General features: G+C 49.6%; 1 protein-coding gene across 2 annotated transcripts in view; it reads left to right on the forward strand.

The window, feature by feature from the left end:
* The first annotated feature begins 7,221 nt into the window (after positions 1 to 7,221).
* CNNM4 (cyclin and CBS domain divalent metal cation transport mediator 4) overlaps positions 7,222 to 20,640 on the forward strand; it is a 75,576-nt gene continuing 62,157 nt past the window's right edge. For both annotated transcript variants that reach the window (XM_075346209.1, XM_075346211.1), the window contains exons 1-2: positions 7,222 to 8,277; positions 20,177 to 20,540. In XM_075346209.1, coding sequence (XP_075202324.1) covers positions 7,273 to 8,277; positions 20,177 to 20,540 — 1,369 coding nt within the window. In that variant the 5' untranslated portion in view covers positions 7,222 to 7,272. The remainder of the gene's footprint in view (positions 8,278 to 20,176; positions 20,541 to 20,640) is intronic.

Genomic DNA, 20,640 nt, shown 5'->3' on the forward strand with positions numbered 1-20,640 from the left:
TAGTAGTAACGCTCCCTGCCTAAATTTGCCCTTGAACGTTGCTTCTCTTTGTGGTGACTTCCTTTTGTCCCGCTCTGCTGTGTCTTCTGCTTTGTGCAGAAGATCTGACACATGAAGAATCTCCTTCCTTTGGTTGCTTAAGTAGTTATGTTGCTGTTTGCATTCCAACACGTTCATCTTACTGTCAGCAAATCGGGAGCCATTCCAGACTCTGATATAGAGCCCCATGAATTATTATTATGGCCAGATGTCATCTCTGCCTTTAGCTGGAGGTAGAGAAATTGTGCTATGCTCTTGTGGGCAATGGTGGACTGAGCAATCAAGCTTTAGAGCAGTGCCGGGGGTCCATGGACAGGCGCCCGGTCACAAACTTGTCATTGTAAGTGCAGGGTCTGCAAAAAAGAACAAACAATGTGCATGAGATAAAAGCTGCTCAAAGACATTGGGGGAATTGATCAAAGCTTGAGAAAGATCTACTGAAGGAAGGGGCTGTATGGACAACTCACAGGTGGATCCCATCTGGATCCTCGGATGACTGCCACTCTCAACAGTAACAGCATTTACAAAATACCAGTAAAGTGAAAACCAGTAGTAGAGATGTGAGTCCACGAGAGCAATGTCCTCTCCCCCACTGTACCTGTCTGTCAATGCTAATTTGTATTTAGTATATAAACCCCTTTTCTCATGTAAAGCACCATGGTATCAAGAGTGCTCTAAAAATAAATAGTAATAAGCATGACATCTGGACAACAAGAAGAAAAGAAAGAGAACGAATCCAATCAATCAGAGAAGATGTTACCTAAGCTACAAAGGTACCTGGATGTAAATGTTTATCTATGATATTGACTATGTCTCATCAGCCCTGTGGTTCCTCTATGGTCTACAGTCTGATGATAACTGATGGTGGGTCTGCTGCTGTATTTCTGTACGGTTAGTGGTTCTGGTGCTGTATTTCTGTAGTGATGGTGGTTCTGGTGATTTATTTCTGTTCTGTACCTTGGTGGTTCTAGTGCTGTATTTCAGTAATGGTAGTAGTTATCGTGATGTATTTCTGTAGTGATGGTGGTTCTAGTAATTTATTTCTGCACTGTTGGTGATTCTGGTGCTGTATTTCTGTACTGGTAGTGGTTATTGTGATGTATTTCTGTAGAGATGGTGGTACTGGTGCTGTATGTGTCTACTAGTAGTAGTTCTGGTAATGTATTTGTGTAGTGATGGTGGTTATGTTGATTTGTGTACTGTTGGTAGTTCTGGTGATGCATTTCTGTAGTCATGGTGGTTCTGGTGCTGTATTTCTTAATTGGTAGTGGTTCTGGTATTGTACTCCTGGACTGCTATTGGTTCTAGTGATTTATTACTGTAGTGATGGTTCTGGTGCTGTATTTCTTTACTGGTAGTGATTCTAGTGATGTATTCTGTAGTGATGGTGGTTGTGGCGATTTATTTCTGTACTGTTGGTATTGTATTTCTGTAGTGCTGATGGCTCTGATAGATAGGACACTAAGGGATTACAGCTGATTATTTTTGTAAGATAAACATTTCCCTGCCTGCTTTTAAAAAATGTTTTACCTTAGAGAAATAATTATTTCCGATCCCATGCAGTAATGTCTGTATACTGTTTTACTTCCTCTTCTGCCCAGGAGCTGTGGTATGATCAGCCATGTCCCTGTATGGTTAGACATGGCCATTACACAGTACACAGCACGGGCATGTTTATATCTCAGCACAGGAACATTTTTTTAAACACATCCAATTGTAGAAATTATTATTATTCCAAGATCTATTAAAATAAACTTTGTGGGGAAAAAACCTTTAAGCACTGTAGCCCAATGTTAACAGTGTGTGATATACTCACTGTCAGGATTCTGCTCATTGATTTCACCAGACACCATATAAGCTCTCATGCCATTTACATACTTAAGGTCACATGACATCTAGCTTTTTTTATTATTATTTATTATTATTTATTTATAGAGCACCATTGATTCCATGGTGCTGTACATGAGAAGAGGGTTACATACAGAATACATATACACGTTACAATAGACAGACTAGAACAGAGGGAAGAGGGCCCTGCCCTTGCGGGCTTACATCCTAAAGGATTTGGGGAGGAGACAGTAGGTGGGGTGTAGGTTGGGCGGCAGCTCCGCACGGTGGTGGGGCGGCAGCTCCGCACGGTGGTGGGGCGGCAGCTCCTCACGGTGGTGGGGCGGCAGCTCCGCACGGTGGTGGGGCGGCAGCTCCGCACGGTGGTGGGGCGGCAGCTCCGCACGGTGGTGGGGCGGCAGCTCCGCACGGTGGTGGGGTCATTGAAGATTATAGGCAGTTCTGAACAGATGAGTTTTCAGGTTCCGTTTGAAGTTTGCAAGGGTAGGGGATAGTCTGACGTGTTGAGGCAGTGAGTTCCAGAAGACTGGGGATGCTCGGGAGAAATCTTGGAGTCGGTTGCGGGAGGAGCGAATGAGAGAGGAGGAGAGAAGGAGATCTTGGGAGGACCGGAGATTACGTTTTGGAGTGTAGCGAGAGATTAGTTCAGAGATATACAGAGGAGACAGATTATGGATGGCTTTGTAGGTCAGTGTTAGTAGTTTAAATTGGATACGATGGAAGATTGGGAGCCAATGGAGGGATTTGCAGAGAGGAGAAGCGGGGTGGTATTGAGGAGAGAGGTGGATCATTCGGGAAGTAGAATTAAGGATGGACTGGAGGGGGGCGAGCGTGTTAGCAGGGAGACCACAGAGGAGGATGTTACAGTAATCGAGGCGGGAGATTATGAGGGCAGCACTAGCATTTTTGTAGATTGAGAATTGAGGAAGGGACGGATTCTGGAAATATTTTGAAGACGGCAGGAGGTGGTGAGGGATTGGATGTGTGGTATGAAGGACAAGACAGAGTCAAAGGTCACTCCGAGGCAGCAAACTTTGGGTGCTGGGGAGAGCGTGATGTTATTTATTGGAATAGATAGATCAGGTAGAGAGTGTAGGGGAGATGGAGGAAAGATGATCAGTTCAGTTTTGGCCACATTGAGCTTTAGGAAGCGAGAGGAGAAGAAGGAAGATATAGCAGATAGACACTTCGAGATTCTGGACAGCAGAGATGTGACATCTGGGCCAGAGAGGTAGATCTGAGTATCATCGGCATATAGGTGGTACTGGAAGCCATGGGACTTTATGTGTTGTCCCAGGCCAAATGTGTAGATAGAAAAAAGTAAGGGTCCCAGGACAGAGCCTTGAGGGACGCCAACAGAGAGATGGCGGGATGAAGAGGTTGTGTGGGAGTGGGAGACACTAAAAGTGCGGTTGGAGAGGTATGAAGAGATCCAAGAGAGGGCGAGGTCTCTGACACCAAGGGAAGAGAGGATCTGTAGTAGGAGGGAGTGGTCGACAGTGTCAAAGGCTGAGGATAGGTCTAGAAGTAGGAGTATAGAGAAGTGATTGTTAGCTTTGGCAGTAAGTTTGTGATTTTAGTCAGGGCACTTTCAGTGGAATAATGTGGACGGAATCCAGACTGTAGGTTGTCAAAGTGAGAGTTAGAGGAGAGGTGGGAGCAAAGTTCAGCATGGACGCGCTGTTCCAGGAGTTTTGAGGTGATCGGGAGTAGTGATATGGGGCGGTAGCTGTTAGTAGAGGTTGGGTCGAGGGAAGGTTTCTTTAGGATAGGTGTGACTGATGCATGTTTAAAGCCAGAAGGGAAGGTACCAGTTGTTAAAGATAGGTTGAAGAGGTGGGCTAAGGCTGGAATAAGGATAGTGGTGAGGTTGGGGAGGAGGTGGGATGGGATGGGGTCAAGTGCGCAGGTGGTGAGGTGCACTTTTGAGAGAAGATGTGCAAGCTCTCCGGTGATGGTGGGGAGGAAGTTTATGGGGGAGGGGCAGTGGTCAGTTATATGAAGGGGTTGTGGTGGTTGAGCAGAAAAGACTTGTCTGGTTTGGTCGATCTTTTCTTTGAAATATGTGGCAAATTCTTCTGTGGAAATGAGAGAGGTTGGAGGGGGCAGTGGTGGGCGAAGGAGGGAGGTAAAAGTATTAAATAGCTGTATGGGGTTGTGTGTTAAAGAAGATATGAGGTTTCTGAAGTATTCCTGTTTAGTAGAGGTAAGGGCAAAACGAAATGTGTGAATTGTATTTGTGAATGTGGTGAAGTCTTCCTGGGAGTGCGTTTTCTTCCACCGCCGCTCTGCAGCCCTAGACACTTGCCGAAGCTTTTTAGTGAGGCTGTTGTGCCAGGGTTGTCTATTGATTTGGATATAACAATTTCGCCATAATAATTATATCACCGAGGAGATCACTAATTGGGACCCCCTAGGGCAAGAGCCTACTCCAAAGGGCATGCACAATAGGAGGAAAAAGGAGATGAGGCAAGGATATACACATGAAAAATTGCATTTTATTAGATAAAATCACATAGTGTCATGTAGTACAAAAAACACATAATTAGGACAAGTCTAACGTTAATGTGGGAGTATGAGATGTGGTTAAAGTGTGGGCAACCAATTGCCTCACAACCAGCCACAGGAGTGGAAATCTATAATGTCATCGCATACCATAATAGTGTGGTGTGACAAGATTGTAACAGGGTGGTGGCCCGGTGGAGAAATGGAAGAGGGAGAGAGTGTACCATGAATATATATATATTCATTAGTTTAAAAGACAAAGTGTCAAAGTATATTTCTCCATTCGGACACACCACCACAGCAGTAAGGGTTAACTCAGGCACTGCAGGGACACCCAGGCTAGGACGAAAAGAAGGTTGCGTATCCCAGCATAAGTATGCACACTAGATTCATCCCAGCATGGGTGGCCCAGCAAGCAGGAAGAGTCAACCAATGGATGGCAAGACGGATAACAATACCTGAGTTGTGTAACAGGGCTGGTTGTAGAGGCAAGGAGCCTCCTTGACAGCTGTTTCGCCGCGTTGCTTTATCAAAAGGAGGTATTAGTACAGCGTGTATGCACGGGTTTTATTAGGAGCAAGCAGGGTGTACACAATCAACCTGATTGCGATGGTTGAACTGCGCGTGCGCCGGAGTACGGAGGGCAAAAGGGAACAAAAAGACCTGCTGTGTACGGCGCACGCGCGGGACGCGTCACCATGGTACCTGGGCGCGCACGCCAGACAGGCTCGCTCCCAGCAGCCGCCGCAGTCAGTACGCCGGAGGACGCGCAGCATCACAGTCAGGTGACGGTAAAAAGCATGCACTGGCGGTCATACAGTTATATATATCACAAAAAGTATAATGTAATGGGAATTCCAAATACAAGACCACCAATATCACAGTGGGGCCAATGTGCGGTAGAAAGATGTTCTTGTCCCAAAAAGAAGGGGATAAAAAGGACCTAAAGAAAATGAAAATAAAATAAATGAATAAGAAATAAAAGAAATTAAGACATACACCATTAAAATAAAAGCCCACCACAGACCACCTGTTAATAACTATATATAACCTGCATCACACACTATATATATGGTGCAGGGGACCCGAGAGAAGAAAACAGGGAGAGATGTTTGCACGAACAATGGATTATGAAAACTCCATTCTACAGTCTGTATAATGGACAACAGACGTAGGTGGAGAGGTGCAAGGATTAACATCATAAGAATGGATCATAACTGACCACTTCGTTTAAACCGAAGGGCACAAGGGAATTCAGGGAGACAATCCACCTAGACTCCCGCTGTGCGAGAATCTTACGCAGATTGCCGCCCCGGACACCCCCGTGAATAGCATCAATGCCCCTAATCTGAAGGGATTTGGGGCTGCAGTTATGGACAGCTCTGAAATGGCGGGGCAATGTTTTCAACAATGTGGTATCCTCCACTGAAGCAGCTGCGAGAATGTCTCTCACGTGCTCCCTGACCCTAATGCGGAGCTCACGGGACGTAAGCCCAACATAGATCAGGGAGCACGAGCATGTAGCATAGTAGACCACGTGCGTGGTACTGCACGGAATATATTCATTAATGGAGAACACCTTTTTACCATCCGAAGACGCAAAAGTAGGTGTCTATTGATTCGTCTCACTCTGCCGTGCACAAGAGGGGCGACTGAATCAATCGCTGATGTGAGAGTGGTGTTGTAGAACGTGTTTGTGTCGTGGAGTGACAATATGGAGGACAGTGGTAGGATAGAGTCAGAAAAAGGGTATGTTGACGTGTGCAAGGTTTCTGCGGGGGTGTGCTAGGTGCTGGACGGGGGGGGGCAGGTGAGGAGGACAGGGCTGAAAAGGTCAGTAGATGGTGGTCAGATAGGGGGAGGGGGGAAGTTGTGAGGTCAGAAATGGAACAGAGGCAGGTGAAGATAAGGCCTAAGGCTGCTTTCACACATCCGGTTTTTGCAGTTCGGCTCAAAAACCTATGCAACGGATGCGGCGAATAAACGGATCCATTGCATACGTTTTTCTATGCGGCCCGTCCGTTTTTTGATGGATGCGGCCGCATGGGCCAAATATGCCGCATCCGGCGAAAAACGGACGCAACGCAAGGTCATGCGGCACAATACAGCACTAATGCAAGTCTGTGTGGAAAAAAACGCAACCGGCGGCAAAAAAAAACGGTTGCGTTTTTTCTGCAAAGCGCCGGATTGTGCCGCTCAGCAAAAAACAGATGTGTGAAAGCAGCCTGTGTGTCCATCTTTGTGGGTGGCAGAGGCGGACCACTGATGAAGTGAGGGACAGGAGTTTGGAGGCTGGCGGGTGTCAGTGGGGATGTTGAAGGCTTCCTGCTTCTCTCAGTGACAGGGGCTGTAATGCTGCACTGAGCACTGTGAGAACTAGGACGAGCAGCTGTCAACACGTGACTAAGTGTGCACATATGAATGATTGGTCACATGACCGCTCCTCGGCCTGTGTCGGAGCTGCGTGCCCTGAGCTGCCCTCCGGAGCCCACACTGCAGGCCTTCCTGTGACAGCTCGGCTGTGACTGCTGACCTGCTGCTCCTTCAATCCGCTCATCGCTCAGTCCCCGCCCATCTTCCATATAAATACTCGGGATTGCAGTGTGGGCGGGATCTGTTAATAAAGGGGCGTTGCTGTCAGTCAGGGGCGTGTCAGAGCGGTGAACAAATCAAGCACGCCTCAGGGCGTGGCTACGCTAGGCGGATCCAGGATAGGATAGCTGGTTAGTGGGCGGGATCAGACGTGTATCTTCTGCAGTTAAGAGGCGTGGTTTATGACAGATGGGGCGTGGTTTAGACAAGGAGGGCGTTGCTTGTACCAGGGGGGCGTGGTCAGAGCGGCGCACAGCCGGCGCTGCTTCCCGGAGAGTCACACAAGCTATGGCCGGCCTGGCTGTCTGTACAGCCGGCTTCCTGACGCTCCTGTTCCTGCTGCCGGCCGCCTCTGTGGATAACGCTTCCTGGCCGCAGGACTTGCCCCTCATCCTGGGCTTCCGGCTGGAGGGCAGTGACCGGGAGTCTGAGCTGTCCGCGGCCGGGGAGCTGGAGGTGCGGGAGGGCAGCCGGCTCCAGCTCCGCTTCTACGGACTGTACCTGCGGCCCGATAGCGACCACCTGATCGCCTTCACCGAGGCGTCCTCCGGCCAGGACAACCGCAGCTGCCTGCAGGACACCCGGGACCTGGTGCGGGACTCCGCCGGCTTCAATGTGACGGAGGAGGCGGACGGCACGGCGGCGCTGCTGCGCCTGGAGGTGCTGCCGCTGCGGAAGAGCCAGAGCTCCCGCCTGTACGCGCTGTGCACCCGCCGGGGCCGCGGGCTGCCGTGGACGTTGCACCCAGGGCCGGACGGGCGGCTGCGGGTGCTGGAGGAGCACAAGCCGCTGCTGCCGGTCTGGCTGCAGGCGATCATCATCGCGGTGCTTCTGTCGCTGTCCGGGATCTTCAGCGGCCTGAACCTGGGGCTGATGGCGCTGGACCCCATGGAGCTGCGGGTGGTGCAGCGCTGCGGATCCGAGCGGGAGCGGAGGTACGCGGCCAAGATCGAGCCGGTGCGCCGCAAGGGCAACTACCTGCTGTGCTCGCTGCTGCTCGGGAACGTGCTGGTCAACACCACCCTCACCACGCTGCTGGACGAGCTGATCGGCTCCGGGCTGTGGGCCGTGGCCGCCTCCACCATGGGCATCGTGGTGCTGGGCGAGATCGTGCCCCAGTCCCTGTGCTCCCGGCACGGCCTGGCCGTGGGCGCCAACACGCTGTGGCTCACCCGGATCTTCATGGTGGCCACCTTCCCCCTGGCCTACCCGGTGAGCCGCCTGCTGGACTGCATCCTGGGCCAGGAGATCGGCACCGTGTACAACCGGGAGAAGCTGCTGGAGATGCTGAAGGTGGGTGAGGGGGACTACAAGGTCCAGCCTGTGCTGCTGCTGGACATCAGGGGGGTCTCTGCCAACATGCCATGGACAGGTGATCAGCGGGCACTGTCTCTGTGGTGCGCCTCACTACGCGCCCCCAGTGATTGTCCACACCTCAGGGCCACCTGTAGGGGATTTGTGCCATCAGTGGGGTCTCCGCCAACATCCCCGGACAGTTGGCGCTCAGCGGGCTATGCCTCTCCTGGCGCCTATCAGTACGCACCCCCACTTATTGTACACATGCCTGGTCTGTCTGTAGGGGATCTGCTCCATCAGGGGGGGTCTCTGCCACCATCCCATGGACAGGTGATCAGCGGGCACTGCCTCTGTGGTGCCCCTCACTACGCGCCCCCAGTGATTGTCCACACGTCAAGGCCACCTGTAGGGGATTTGTGCCATCAGTTAGGTCTCCACCAACATCCCAGGGATAGGTGGCGATCAGTGGGCTATGCCTCACTACGCACCCCCCACTTATTGTACCCCTGGTCTGTCGGGGATCTGTTCCATCAGGGGGGTGTCTACCAACATCCCCAGCACAGGTGGCACTTAGCGGGCTATACTTTCACGGTGCCGCTCACTACACTCCCCCACTTATTGTTTGATCTGTGCCATCAGGGGGGTTCTCTGCCAAGTCTCTGCTCCAGCCTGCTGTTGGGGTCCCCACAACATCCCCAGGACAGGTGGTGTCCAGCAGGCTATGCCTCCGTGATGCTTCTCACTATTCACCCATACTTATTGTCCACATGTCTGGGCCGTATGTAGGGGGATCTCTGCCATTGTGGGGGGGGGGTGTCTCGTCACATCCCCAGGACAGGTGATCAGCGGGCTGTGCCTCCGTAGTGTCCCTCCTCACTTTGCTCCCTTCCTTATTGTTAAGACGCCTGGCTCGTCTTTAGGGGATCTGTCCCACCTGGGGGGTGTTCAACATGTCCGGGGAAAATAGTGCTCAGCGGGCTTTACCTCAGTCGTGCCCCTCACTCTGCTCCCCACTTATCTTCCACATGTTCAGGACGTCTGTAGGGGATCCATGCCATCAGGGTTTTTTTTTCCCCGCTATATCCCAGCCAGGGGGTCCTGCTCCAGTCCGCTGTTGGGGTCTCGCCAATATCCTCAGGAGAGATGGCGCTCCATTGTGCCCCTCACTCTGCTCCCCCACTTATTTCCACAGGTCACTCCGTCTGTATGTGATCCTTGCCATATGGATGGAACCGGCGGGGCCCCACTGATGATTTTGGGGCTCCTTTGGTGTCCAACTTTTAGAACTGGAAAAAGTCGCACATGTAGAACTTTATTTTCCTTTTCACAAAAATATATATCCCATAATAACCAGCAGGTCCTTCCATTTCTGACCACGTGACTGACGCAATAGGCGTCTTCACCGCTCCCCAGTCCACACTCCATTACTGTGAGGTGCAGAGTGTGGGAAGTGAAACTGCGGGGAGCGAGATTGAGGAATTGCCGTTACTCACCGGTGGCTTCTGGTTTTGTGTGCCCTGCAGCCGGGGCTCGTCGGTTCAGTCACCTGAATCGTGATGTTACCCTCCAGATATTCTTTACTTCTGGTTGTTACATCTCCCTTGTGTGTCCCGTGATCTGACATGGTCGGCCCTGATTGGGCTATTGCATCCCATTGTGAACACACTCATGTTTCTAGGAGAAATAGCACAATGCTAAGATGTAGGAACACATGCTCCATGATTGGGATTAAAAAAACCTCACAGAATCATCATCCACCTCCTAAAGATAATGATTAGAAATCAAGTAGTAATGGGCTGAGTAGGATGATGACTATCGTGGTACCGTAGACTTCTCAGGTCATTATGGGGTCGGAAGATTATTCGGGGGCCTTGTGATGCCACCATGGATTGTGTGGACCCCATTGCGTGGTCTATGTACCGTGATTTGGAGCTGTTCTGCTCCTCTTCTCATTGTCGTCACCGCTCTGCAGACGCTCTGGGTCACGCTGCGCTCTGCGTGAGTCGGAAGTAGCTCTGAAATATGTCTACGGAGCCTCAGAACAAGGCTCCGTAGACTTAAAGGGAACCTGTCGCCAGAGTTAGGGCCTATAAGCTGCGGCCACCACCGTGGGCTCTTATATACAACATTCTAACATGCTGTATATAAGAGCCCGTAAAACTGACATTATAATACTTACACAGTCGGTGCGGTTCACATGGGTGTCTCCGTTCTCCGGGTGCAGTGCCTCCTCTTTCGGCCATCTTTGTCCTCTTTCTTCTGAAGCCGAGGTGCATGACACATCCTATGTCATGCACACGTGCCTGCATTGAGGTTCTGCGCAGGCGTACTTTGATCTGCCTGACTCAGGGAAGATCATAGTATTGTAGTGCGCCTGCGCGGGACCTCAGTGTCGGCGCGTGTGTATGACGTTGGCTTTTGCTGACACTACATCAGCAGGGCAGCATCTTCTCTTCCGCTGATGAAATTTGATCACCAGCTGAGCCGGCAGAGGTTGTTCACAACACTCTGTCCATTACTTTTACCCATAGTAAATACACTTTGTGTGTTGAGGTCGCTCAATCCTCTATATGGAGGAGACATGGCAGTCAGACGAACGATCATTCAGCCCTCAGCTACCTAATGTCCATGGTTGGCTTAACAGGTCACTGGTCAACAAGGAAAACTCGTCATCCCTAATTAGATCACTACTCTCTGCAGCACATCGCTCCGTGTGAACAGGGGGAACAGCGTCTGCTTTGTGGCTGGACCACCATTGTTCTGTCCCCATACAGTTGGTATCCATCATGAACCGAGCGCAAATCCTCAAAAAGAATGACAACTGTCTGCAGATTGTATTAGGAACTTGGCCCAGAGGGGTCTGCAGCCACTCTGCTCCGGACAACCCGGAGGAAACCCACGTAAACACAGGGAGAACATATAAACTCCTTGCAGATTATGTCCTTGGTGGGATTTGAACCCAGGACCCCAGCGCTGCAAGACTGCAGTGCTAACCACTGAGCCACTGTGCCACCCAATAGTCAGTAATTACACATGCCATTCACAAAGGGACGGGTAGTACTACTTTTAATTACAGGGTTTGTCTTTCTCTCATCCTTGGTGGTGACAGATAGTATTCCCTCCCCCCGGCAATAACGGTCATGGAAATCGCCAATAAATAGAAATCGTTAACAGAGTAATCGGCGGAAATAAATCACAAAATAATCAACCTCATAGAAACATAGGGGCCGATTTGTTAAGCCTGGCGCAGTGCTTGATAAAGGGCTCGCTGGAGTGCAATGCGCCAAACTCCTCAAGGGCACGCGCCCTCCGGTGCCTAGCCAGAAATACGACTCAATATCCAGGAATAGGAGGGTTATGGTATAAAATACATATGCTAACAGTTGTACTGAATTTGACAAGTGGGCAGAGCCATGCCTCACCCCGGCTCCTCCTCGGCCCTCGCCAGTTTGGCAGAGCTGCTTTAAAACTGGCATGAAAACATCAAGAGTTGCGCTCAAAATGTATGCGCAACTCTACAAAAGCTTTAAATATCTTTTCAGCCTACGATTGAGCGTTTTGGTCATCAGGCAATTGGCAGCCTGTTAAAGCACCAGTCCTGCATCGTGCTTTTATTTATTTATTTTATTTGTTTTTCTCCCAATATAAGGTTCCTGCCCCTGATCTTATACTCAACCTCCAGAGTCTTCATCTTTAATAGACTCCAGTCTCGCAGCACTATTTTGTGACCGCGACTTCATACTGGCCGGAAGTCAGAAGTTACATCACAAGCTCATTGCAAGTCTATGAGAGCCAGAACGAGGTTCTCGTAGACTTGTATTGAGTTGTGACTGACTTATGGTGCGCTCCATGTAATACTTTAGAAGCTGACAGGTCACAAATTGACGAGACCGACCAGATTGGTGTTAAAGGGTAAAGACCTCAGAGAGTAAGTATGAGAGTTTGGTCAGGGACCTTCGCTTAAAAGCACCACTTCAGCAGTGGGAAAAAAACAAAATCCTGGAGTGGTTCTTTAAGACTGCACAGTTATGAGGAAGTCTGCGTGCTTAACAGGCTGCCAATTGTCTGACGAATGATCAAAACGCTTGTTTGTAGGGTGAAATGATTTTTAGAATGGATTCAAAATCCTCATTTTCGGCAGCACATAGTCCTAGGTAAATGTATGCTGCAGAGAACAATGTTATGTGCACAAAACCATCGCTTTATAGCCACAGGTCAGCCAGTCTGTGTATGCAGTCACGGTCCTTCATTACTTGCCTGACTGGATATTAATATATCGGGCGCTGTTTGTCTTATTATTCATTACTAATATAGCACCATCATATTCCGCAGGGCTTTACAGAGATTATCTTCATAAGGAACATGTATTCAGTTTTCAGACCCTTTTCCCTCCTCACTAAAGGGTTGGCCTGACCGCCACATTATAAATTCATTTGGCCAAACCCACAAATATTATCGGGATCACCTGACAGTCTGCGTATGGGGCCGGCCAGTCTGCGTATGGGGCCGGCCAGTCTGCGTATGGGGCCGGCCAGTCTGCGTATGGGGCCGGCCAGTCTGCGTATGGGGCCGGCCAGTCTGCGTATGGGGCCGGCCAGTCTGCGTATGGGGCCGGCCAGTCTGCGTATGGGGCCGGCCAGTCTGCGTATGGGGCCGGCCAGTCTGCGTATGGGGCCGCCTGGCAGTCTGCGTATGGGGCCGGCCAGTCTGCGTATGGGGCCGGCTGCCTGGCAGTCTGCGTATGGGGCCGGCCAGTCTGCGTATGGGGCCGGCCAGTCTGCGTATGGGGCCGGCCAGTCTGCGTATGGGGCCGGCCAGTCTGCGTATGGGGCCGGCCAGTCTGCGTATGGGGCCGGCCAGTCTGCGTATGGGGCCGCCTGGCAGTCTGCGTATGGGGCCGGCCAGTCTGCGTATGGGGCCGGCTGCCTGGCAGTCTGCGTATGGGGCCGGCCAGTCTGCGTATGGGGCCGGCCAGTCTGCGTATGGGGCCGGCCAGTCTGCGTATGGGGCCGGCCGCCTGGCAGTCTGCGTATGGGGCCGGCCGCCTGGCAGTCTGCGTATGGGGCCGGCCGCCTGGCAGTCTGCGTATGGGGCCAGCCGCTTGGCAGTCTGATGGGGGGGGTGGGGGAGATGGAGGATTCACCATTTCTATCAATCAGTCCTTTCGTTGTCTGAGGAGACGGACAGCAGCTCCCCCATTGAAAACTGTGAATCCTTGCCGATCGCACCTGTATATGAGGGACTCGGGGGAGAGGAATCTTAGCCATCAGCCAAATGATCGCACGGACATCTAAGGAGCTTTAGTTATATCCTGTCTCCAACATCTCCTGAAAAGAGCTTGTGGTACAGACGCAGAGGGCCGCTCACACTAGCTTGTGCCTCTTTGACTGGTCACCGGTAGAAATAATAAAAAAAAACACAGGACGGGGCCCAGCGATTACTTTGGTGACCTTTTTATAGGCCCGGTGGGGCACACATGGCATCACTTCTGGCCTATTAAGCAGAAGACCAGTCCGTCCAGTGTATATACTGCAGAGCGATATCGCTTCTAATGTAAGTCTATGGGGCCAGTGACTCTGTGTGATGTCATATCCATGACCTTCAATGGCAGCTGTTTTCCTCTCCAGAGCTTTTACTATGTTTTGCACATAGTCTTCCATAGAATAATGAGCCACACATTAAAATAATGGCCACCTCTGCTCTTTCCCCCGCTGCTCCGTTCTCAGCAGCGAGTGCTCTGTAGCTCTGCACAATGACCGCAAAATAGTGATGTCATCACTCCCACTGTGCTGAGACTTAAGTTATAGAGGGAGACGATGGGGGAGCGGATGGCATCCCTCTTTCATGATTTGCTTTCTACTGTATTGGCATCCAGGATGGCAATGACTGCGCCATCATCACGGGCCAAATACAATTCCCCTGCAGGCCTGTATCTAAAAAGACCAATAACAGGGGTTTGCCCTTTAAGAAAATCCCATTTCCCAGCTGCAGTTTATAAAACAAACAGTGCTTTACTCACCCTTCCATGGTCCAGGCCAAAGTCTTTGCTGCTTCTGGTGTCTGACAGTGGCTGGCGCTCTGACGTCAAATTAACAAAACTGCAGCCGATGACCAAGCTCAGTGTCTCCACCCATGTAGGCGGAACGCCTGTCTCCGAGCTGCTGAAATCACCAACTGGCTGCAGCACTACAGACAATAACAGACGCCAGGAGCAGAGACTTTGCAGTGGACCTGGGGAAGGTGAGCTAAGCACACATTTTATATATATTTTTTTTTTAAGGATTTAATCCTAGAAGTTACAGAACGGTAAACAATATATATATTTTTTTTCAAATTTTACTAAAGATAACGAAAAAATGTCTCGAGCTCCTGATGTCGGCATTTCTCACAAATCGCTTCAGAGATGATATCAGTGACTCTATTGATAACCAAAGTTCAGCTTTCAGTTTCTAAGCTGTACTGGAAACATGGAGTCTGGTGGTTTTGAGCATCGGGGGTGACCACTTTGAGGGGACACCATCCTCGTTACTGAGGAGGACAATTTGATGTGTTGCTGCTTTTGCTCGTAGAGCGGTATCTTGCTTGAAAATTGGATGTGACTTTTGCTAGTTGTTTACCACGTCCTTTACTACTTTTCTCTCATATATTATTTTTTCTTATGAAGGACCCACTTTATTTCCCCCACACTTGCCTCCTTTTCCTTGCACTAGGGTCTGTTCTATTATTGGCGGCGTTCTCTCGGCAGGCGCTACCTCTGTTAATGACAGACGTGCTCTCCTGGGTTATCTGCTCTTTGTACAGTAATCGCTCTGCCCTTTGTGATGACTGATTGTTCAGAAGTGATACAACGAAAACGTGCTATAAAAAACTATGATAAGCCCTGCGCAGTACGGCGGAGCATTGTGCACATGCCTGACTGCAGCGCGGGGGGTGTCTGCCCCGGACAGGACGTACTGGCGGGATTCACATTCTCTGCTCTGTTTTTTTTTATTCTATGGCTTATCTAATACAGCTGGTGCAGTAGTTATCAGCTCTCGTCATAAATGCCAAGCGTGCAAGGTGATGTCCATATGAGCAGATGGGAACAGTGTCTTATTAGCGATATAGATATAATATAATCTCTGTGGGGGGGTATGGCCAAATTGACGTAGAAGTATTTCCATGGCTGAAGGAACCTGCAATGTCGGCGTCTCTGCAGAGACGCTAACTTATCGCCCCAGCCGGGTCCCGCCGTGCTCCCCTGCTGCCGCATGGCCTCCCACGTGTGCTGCTACCTCCTTCCCCTCCCGGGCCCTGTACATGCCACACAGGGTTCCCAGGTTGCCCCTAAGGCTATGTTCACATTTCCGTTTTTTTGCATCAGTCACCTGCGTTGCTTGACGCTTGTGACTGATGCGTTGTACAACGGGTGACAAGAATTACCATGAGAAGGCAGTATTTCACAAACGGAATCCTTCAGTATAAAAACGAGAGAGCGGATCAGCTGATCTCTCTCAAGTCGGCTGCCGGAAGATCAGCTGATCGCTCTCAAAAGCCGAGAGTGATCAGCTGATCTCCCGGCGGCCAGCTTTTGAGAGCGAACACTTGATCTCTGATTGTTCACAGAAGCCGGGCGATCAGCTGGTTGTTCACAGAAGCCGGGCGATCAGCTGGTTGTTCACAGAAGCCGGGCGATCAGCTGGTTGTTCACAGAAGCCGGGCGATCAGCTGGTTGTTCACAGAAGCCGAGCGATCAGCTGGTTGTTCACAGAAGCCGAGCGATCAGCTGGTTGTTCACAGAAGCCGAGCGATCAGCTGGTTGTTCACAGAAGCCGAGCGATCAGCTGGTTGTTCACAGAAGCCGGGCGATCAGCTGGTTGTTCACAGAAGCCGGGCGATCAGCTGGTTGTTCACAGAAGCCGGGCGATCAGCTGGTTGTTCACAGAAGCCGGGCGATCAGCTGGTTGTTCACAGAAGCCGGGCGATCAGCTGGTTGTTCACAGAAGCCGGGCGATCAGCTGGTTGTTCACAGAAGCCGGGCGATCAGCTGGTTGTTCACAGAAGCCGGGCGATCAGCTGGTTGTTCACAGAAGCCGGGCGATCAGCTGGTTGTTCACAGAAGCCGGGCGATCAGCTGGTTGTTCACAGAAGCCGGGCGATCAGCTGGTTGTTCACAGAAGCCGGGCGATCAGCTGGTCGTTCAGCCGCCGAGAGAGACATTGCTTTGATTAAACACAAGATCTGAGGCACAGTGTATTAAAGGCATCCTCCCATTAGGGCGGGTGCCTGCGCAACACCTTATGTTGGTCAGTGTCCAGTCTGTCTAGCGAATTGTCAGGTCCCTTATCACGGTGTCTGTCACCTATACCTGAGCCTGCCTTCCCATACCTGCCTATCCCTGCTGTGCGCACCATTCCTGTCCGTACCCACCTGTTCAGCCTGTCTGTCACTTCACCTGTACCTGTCTGTTCTGGTGTCCGTTACCTTTCCTGGGGGTCAGCTGCCACAGTCCCGGTCACTGCCTTGAGTGGTACCTGGCGTCCGCCTCGCGTAGGCGTTTAATTAAGCTCCTCCCACTAACGGGGTAAACCCGGGTCCCCCCTGTGGTCCAGTGGGTCTACTAATCCTGCTCGCCGCCTCTACACCTGCCCTCTAGCACCGAGGGCATGTAATTCTCCAAATTGCAGGCATATACAACTCACTGCTGCAGGGTGGAGGAGACGTTCTGGTCATATCCAGTTTATATAAAGTCTACACACCCCTGCTAAAATGCTAGGCTATGGTCATTTAAAAACAATTCCAACAAAAACGACTTCAGAACTTGTTCCTGCTGTAATGTCCCCTTTAATCTGAATGCATCCATTGGTAACCCAAAATCATTTTGAGGGGGAAATAAATCTATCAAAACTAAAATAATGTTGTTGCATAAGTGTGAGCACCCTCTAATTGGGGATGTGGTTGTGTTCAGAAGTAGCCGATCATTTACCCTCTTGTAACATTGTAGTTCACAGCAATCATTAACAGTGATTCTGGTTAACCCCTTAAAGTTTAGCTGTTGTAGTAGGATTTTCACATTTTCTCAGTTGTATTTTATAGCATTAGTCCTGGTGTGTAAACAGCTTACAACACGGCAAAGAGATCTCATGGATTGAACGTTCAGTTAGGACAAAGGTACAAAAATTACCAGGGCATTACATATACCATGGAACAAGGAAAAACAATGATCAAGAAGTGGCTTCAATTTGGCGCAACAGTGACATTACCTAGAATTGGATGTCTCTCAAAGACTGCTGAAAAGACGATAAGAAAATTGGTCCATGTCAAGAAGCTGACAGCAACATTAAAGGAGCTGCAGGAATTTGTAGCAAGTACTGGTTGTGGACTCAATGTGACAACAATTTACCACATTCTTCTTATGCCTCGCCTGTGGGGTAGGGTGACGAGACAAAGCCTTTTCTTAAAAACCAAAACATAAGTCCGACAATGTTTTGCCGAAACATACATCACGTCTGCCAAAAGCTTGTGGGAAAATGTGTTAAGGCCGCTTTACACACTACGACATCGCTCAAGCGATCTCGTTGGGGTCACGTAATTTGTGACGTACATCCGGCCGCTTTAGCGATGTCGTTGCATGTGATAACTATGAGCGATTTTGAATCGTCACAAAGACGTTCAAAATCGCTAATCGGTGACATGCCCCCCTAATCTTGATTATTGTTGCTGCTGCAGCTAGCGATGTAGTTCCTCGTTCCTGCGGCAGCACACATCACTGTCTGTGACACCGCAGGAACGAGGAACCTCACCTTACCTGCACCCGCCCGCAATGAGGAAGGAAGGAGGTGGGCGGGATGTTATGTCCCGCTCATCTCTGCCCCTCCGCTTCTATTGGGCGGCGGTTCAGTGGCGCTGCTGTGACGTCGTTGTGATGCTGAAAACCGCCCCCTTAGAAAGGAGGCGGTTCGCCGGTCACAGCGACGTCGCTAGTCAGGTAAATAGTGTGATGGGTCTGCGCGATGTTGTGCGCCACGGGCAGCGATTTGCCCGTGTCGCACAACCGATGGGGGCAGGTGCGCACGCTAGCGATATCGGTCACGATAGTGCAGCGTGTAAAGCGGCCTTTAGTCTGATGAGAACAAGGTTGAACTTCTTGCCCATAATTTCAAAAGGTGTTTACACTGCACATCACCATACCCAAAGTGAAGCATGGTGGACTCCGTATTATGCTTTGGGGATATTTTTTGGCAGCTGGAACGGAGGCTTAGGTCAAAATTGAACGAACTATAAACGGTTCCAAATATCCATCAATTTTTCAACAAAACCTTCAGGCCAAAAAATTGAAGCTAAAGAGGAACTTCAACTTTCAGCACGACAGCAACCCTAAGCACATCTCCAAATTAACATAAGAATGGCTGCCCCAGAAGATGGTAAAAATTTGGAATGGTCCATTCAGAGCCCAGAACGGATTACAATTAAACATCTGTCAGTTGACCTGATGAGGGCACTGTACACAGAAGATGCCCTGGCAGTCTGAAAGATTTGTAGCACTTCTTCGAGGAAGAGTGGGCAAAGATTGCCAATTCTAAATGTGCTATGCTGATAGCCTGCTCTATAGACTTCTAAGACAGAATGTGGTCATAAATTCAAAGGGTACTTCAACAAAGTATTAGTTTAAGGGTGTGTATAATTCTGCAACCACATTATTTGTGTTCTTCCATCTGAAAAGATTTATTTTTCAATTGAATTGTACAATGTTAAGTGGAGCAGAAACTCATTCTTTTTGGTATTATTTATAATATATATTTTATTACCTTGGCCATATAGACTTTTTTTATATCCACTGTATATTTCTATTGGTTCATTGGGCTCTGAATTAGCTTTTTTTTTTTTATTTTATTTATTTTCGCCCTGATGTAGCCAGGGCTCTGATAAAATATGTTGGGAGGCTTGTGGACAATTTCTAAGACAATTGCGATTTTAGTGCTGGACATTATAGTATGACTACTGAGGCCACTGACTGTCTGCAGCGGTTACAAGGATGTACATGATAACATCACAGCAAGTCAAATAAACAAAGATTGGAATGGACCCCTGGATCAGTTGTCAGGCGTGTTCCACGGTTGACGCAGTCCTGTGGTGTCCGGCTGTAGAAGGTCAGAGCGTCTGGCTACAAAAACTGCTCCCTGACATTCTCTTCTTCCTGCTGTGTTTGTAAATGGTATCCTATGTATCTTCTTCTTGGGGTTTATCCCTTTCCTTTTTAGGACCTTGCAGATATCCTCAGCTGCTAATCCTCACTTCCCCCTGTGTCCTTAAATACCCACATTTCCCTTGGTGTTTGCTTGCATCCAAGGCCTGTATAGGAATATGACCCTATCACCAGCAATCAGTTTATATTCATCTGAAGAAACATTGTTCTGTGTTGCTGTTCCTCTCCCTGAGTCTTCTTGGAAATGTTGTTTGTTCACTTCCCCCATTTGTGCTTCCTGTGCCTTCTTTTGAGCTTAGTGGGATTGACTAAGCGCTCATCCCATCCATTCATTACCTAGGGACCAGTTCGGGATCAGCCAGGGCCAGGTATTCTGCTCGATGCATAGGTGCGGAACCTATCTAGGGTGGTTAAGGTGGTACTTTCCCATACCTACCGTGACAGCAGTAGAGAAATTTACCAAGTGAGCTGTGTTCTTTCCAATTTTACAAAAATTTTTATTTTTTTAATTCCTGGATATTCCCTTTTTAGGAATGTTTGATGAGAACCTTCTCAACACAGAATAGTATTCAATATGTATTAAGTATCATTCATTAAATGGCCATATAATCATGAGTCAGGTGGCCCAGGATGAGTGCACATATATAACAAATTGTTTTTTTGGAGGGTGCATATAGTTTTGAAATGATCTCACTTTCACTCTGGTTTCAGGTGACAGAACCATATAGTGGTCTGGTGCGAGAGGAGATGAACATCATCCAGGGGGCTCTAGAACTGCGCACCAAGACCGTGGAGGATGTGATGACCAAGGTGGAGGACTGCTTTATGCTCCGCAGTGATGCCCTGCTAGACTTCAACACCATGTCCAGTATCATGGAGAGTGGCTACACCCGCATCCCCGTGTATGAGAATGAGCGATTCAACATCGTGGATATCCTCTATGTCAAAGACTTGGCCTTTGTGGATCCTGACGATTGCACCCCACTGAGCACCATTACGCGCTTCTACAGTCACCCGGTCCACTTTGTATTCAGCGACACCAAGCTAGACGCCGTGCTGGAGGAGTTCAAGAAGGGTGAGGGGCCTCAGTTCTGTGAAGGCAATGTGTATATAGATAGAATATTCATATCTTCCTGAATATACAGGCTATTGACACTTTGAAAAGGAAAAATTAT

This window comes from Anomaloglossus baeobatrachus, chromosome 4 (genome assembly GCF_048569485.1).
Source record: "Anomaloglossus baeobatrachus isolate aAnoBae1 chromosome 4, aAnoBae1.hap1, whole genome shotgun sequence".
NCBI lineage: Eukaryota > Metazoa > Chordata > Amphibia > Anura > Aromobatidae > Anomaloglossus > Anomaloglossus baeobatrachus.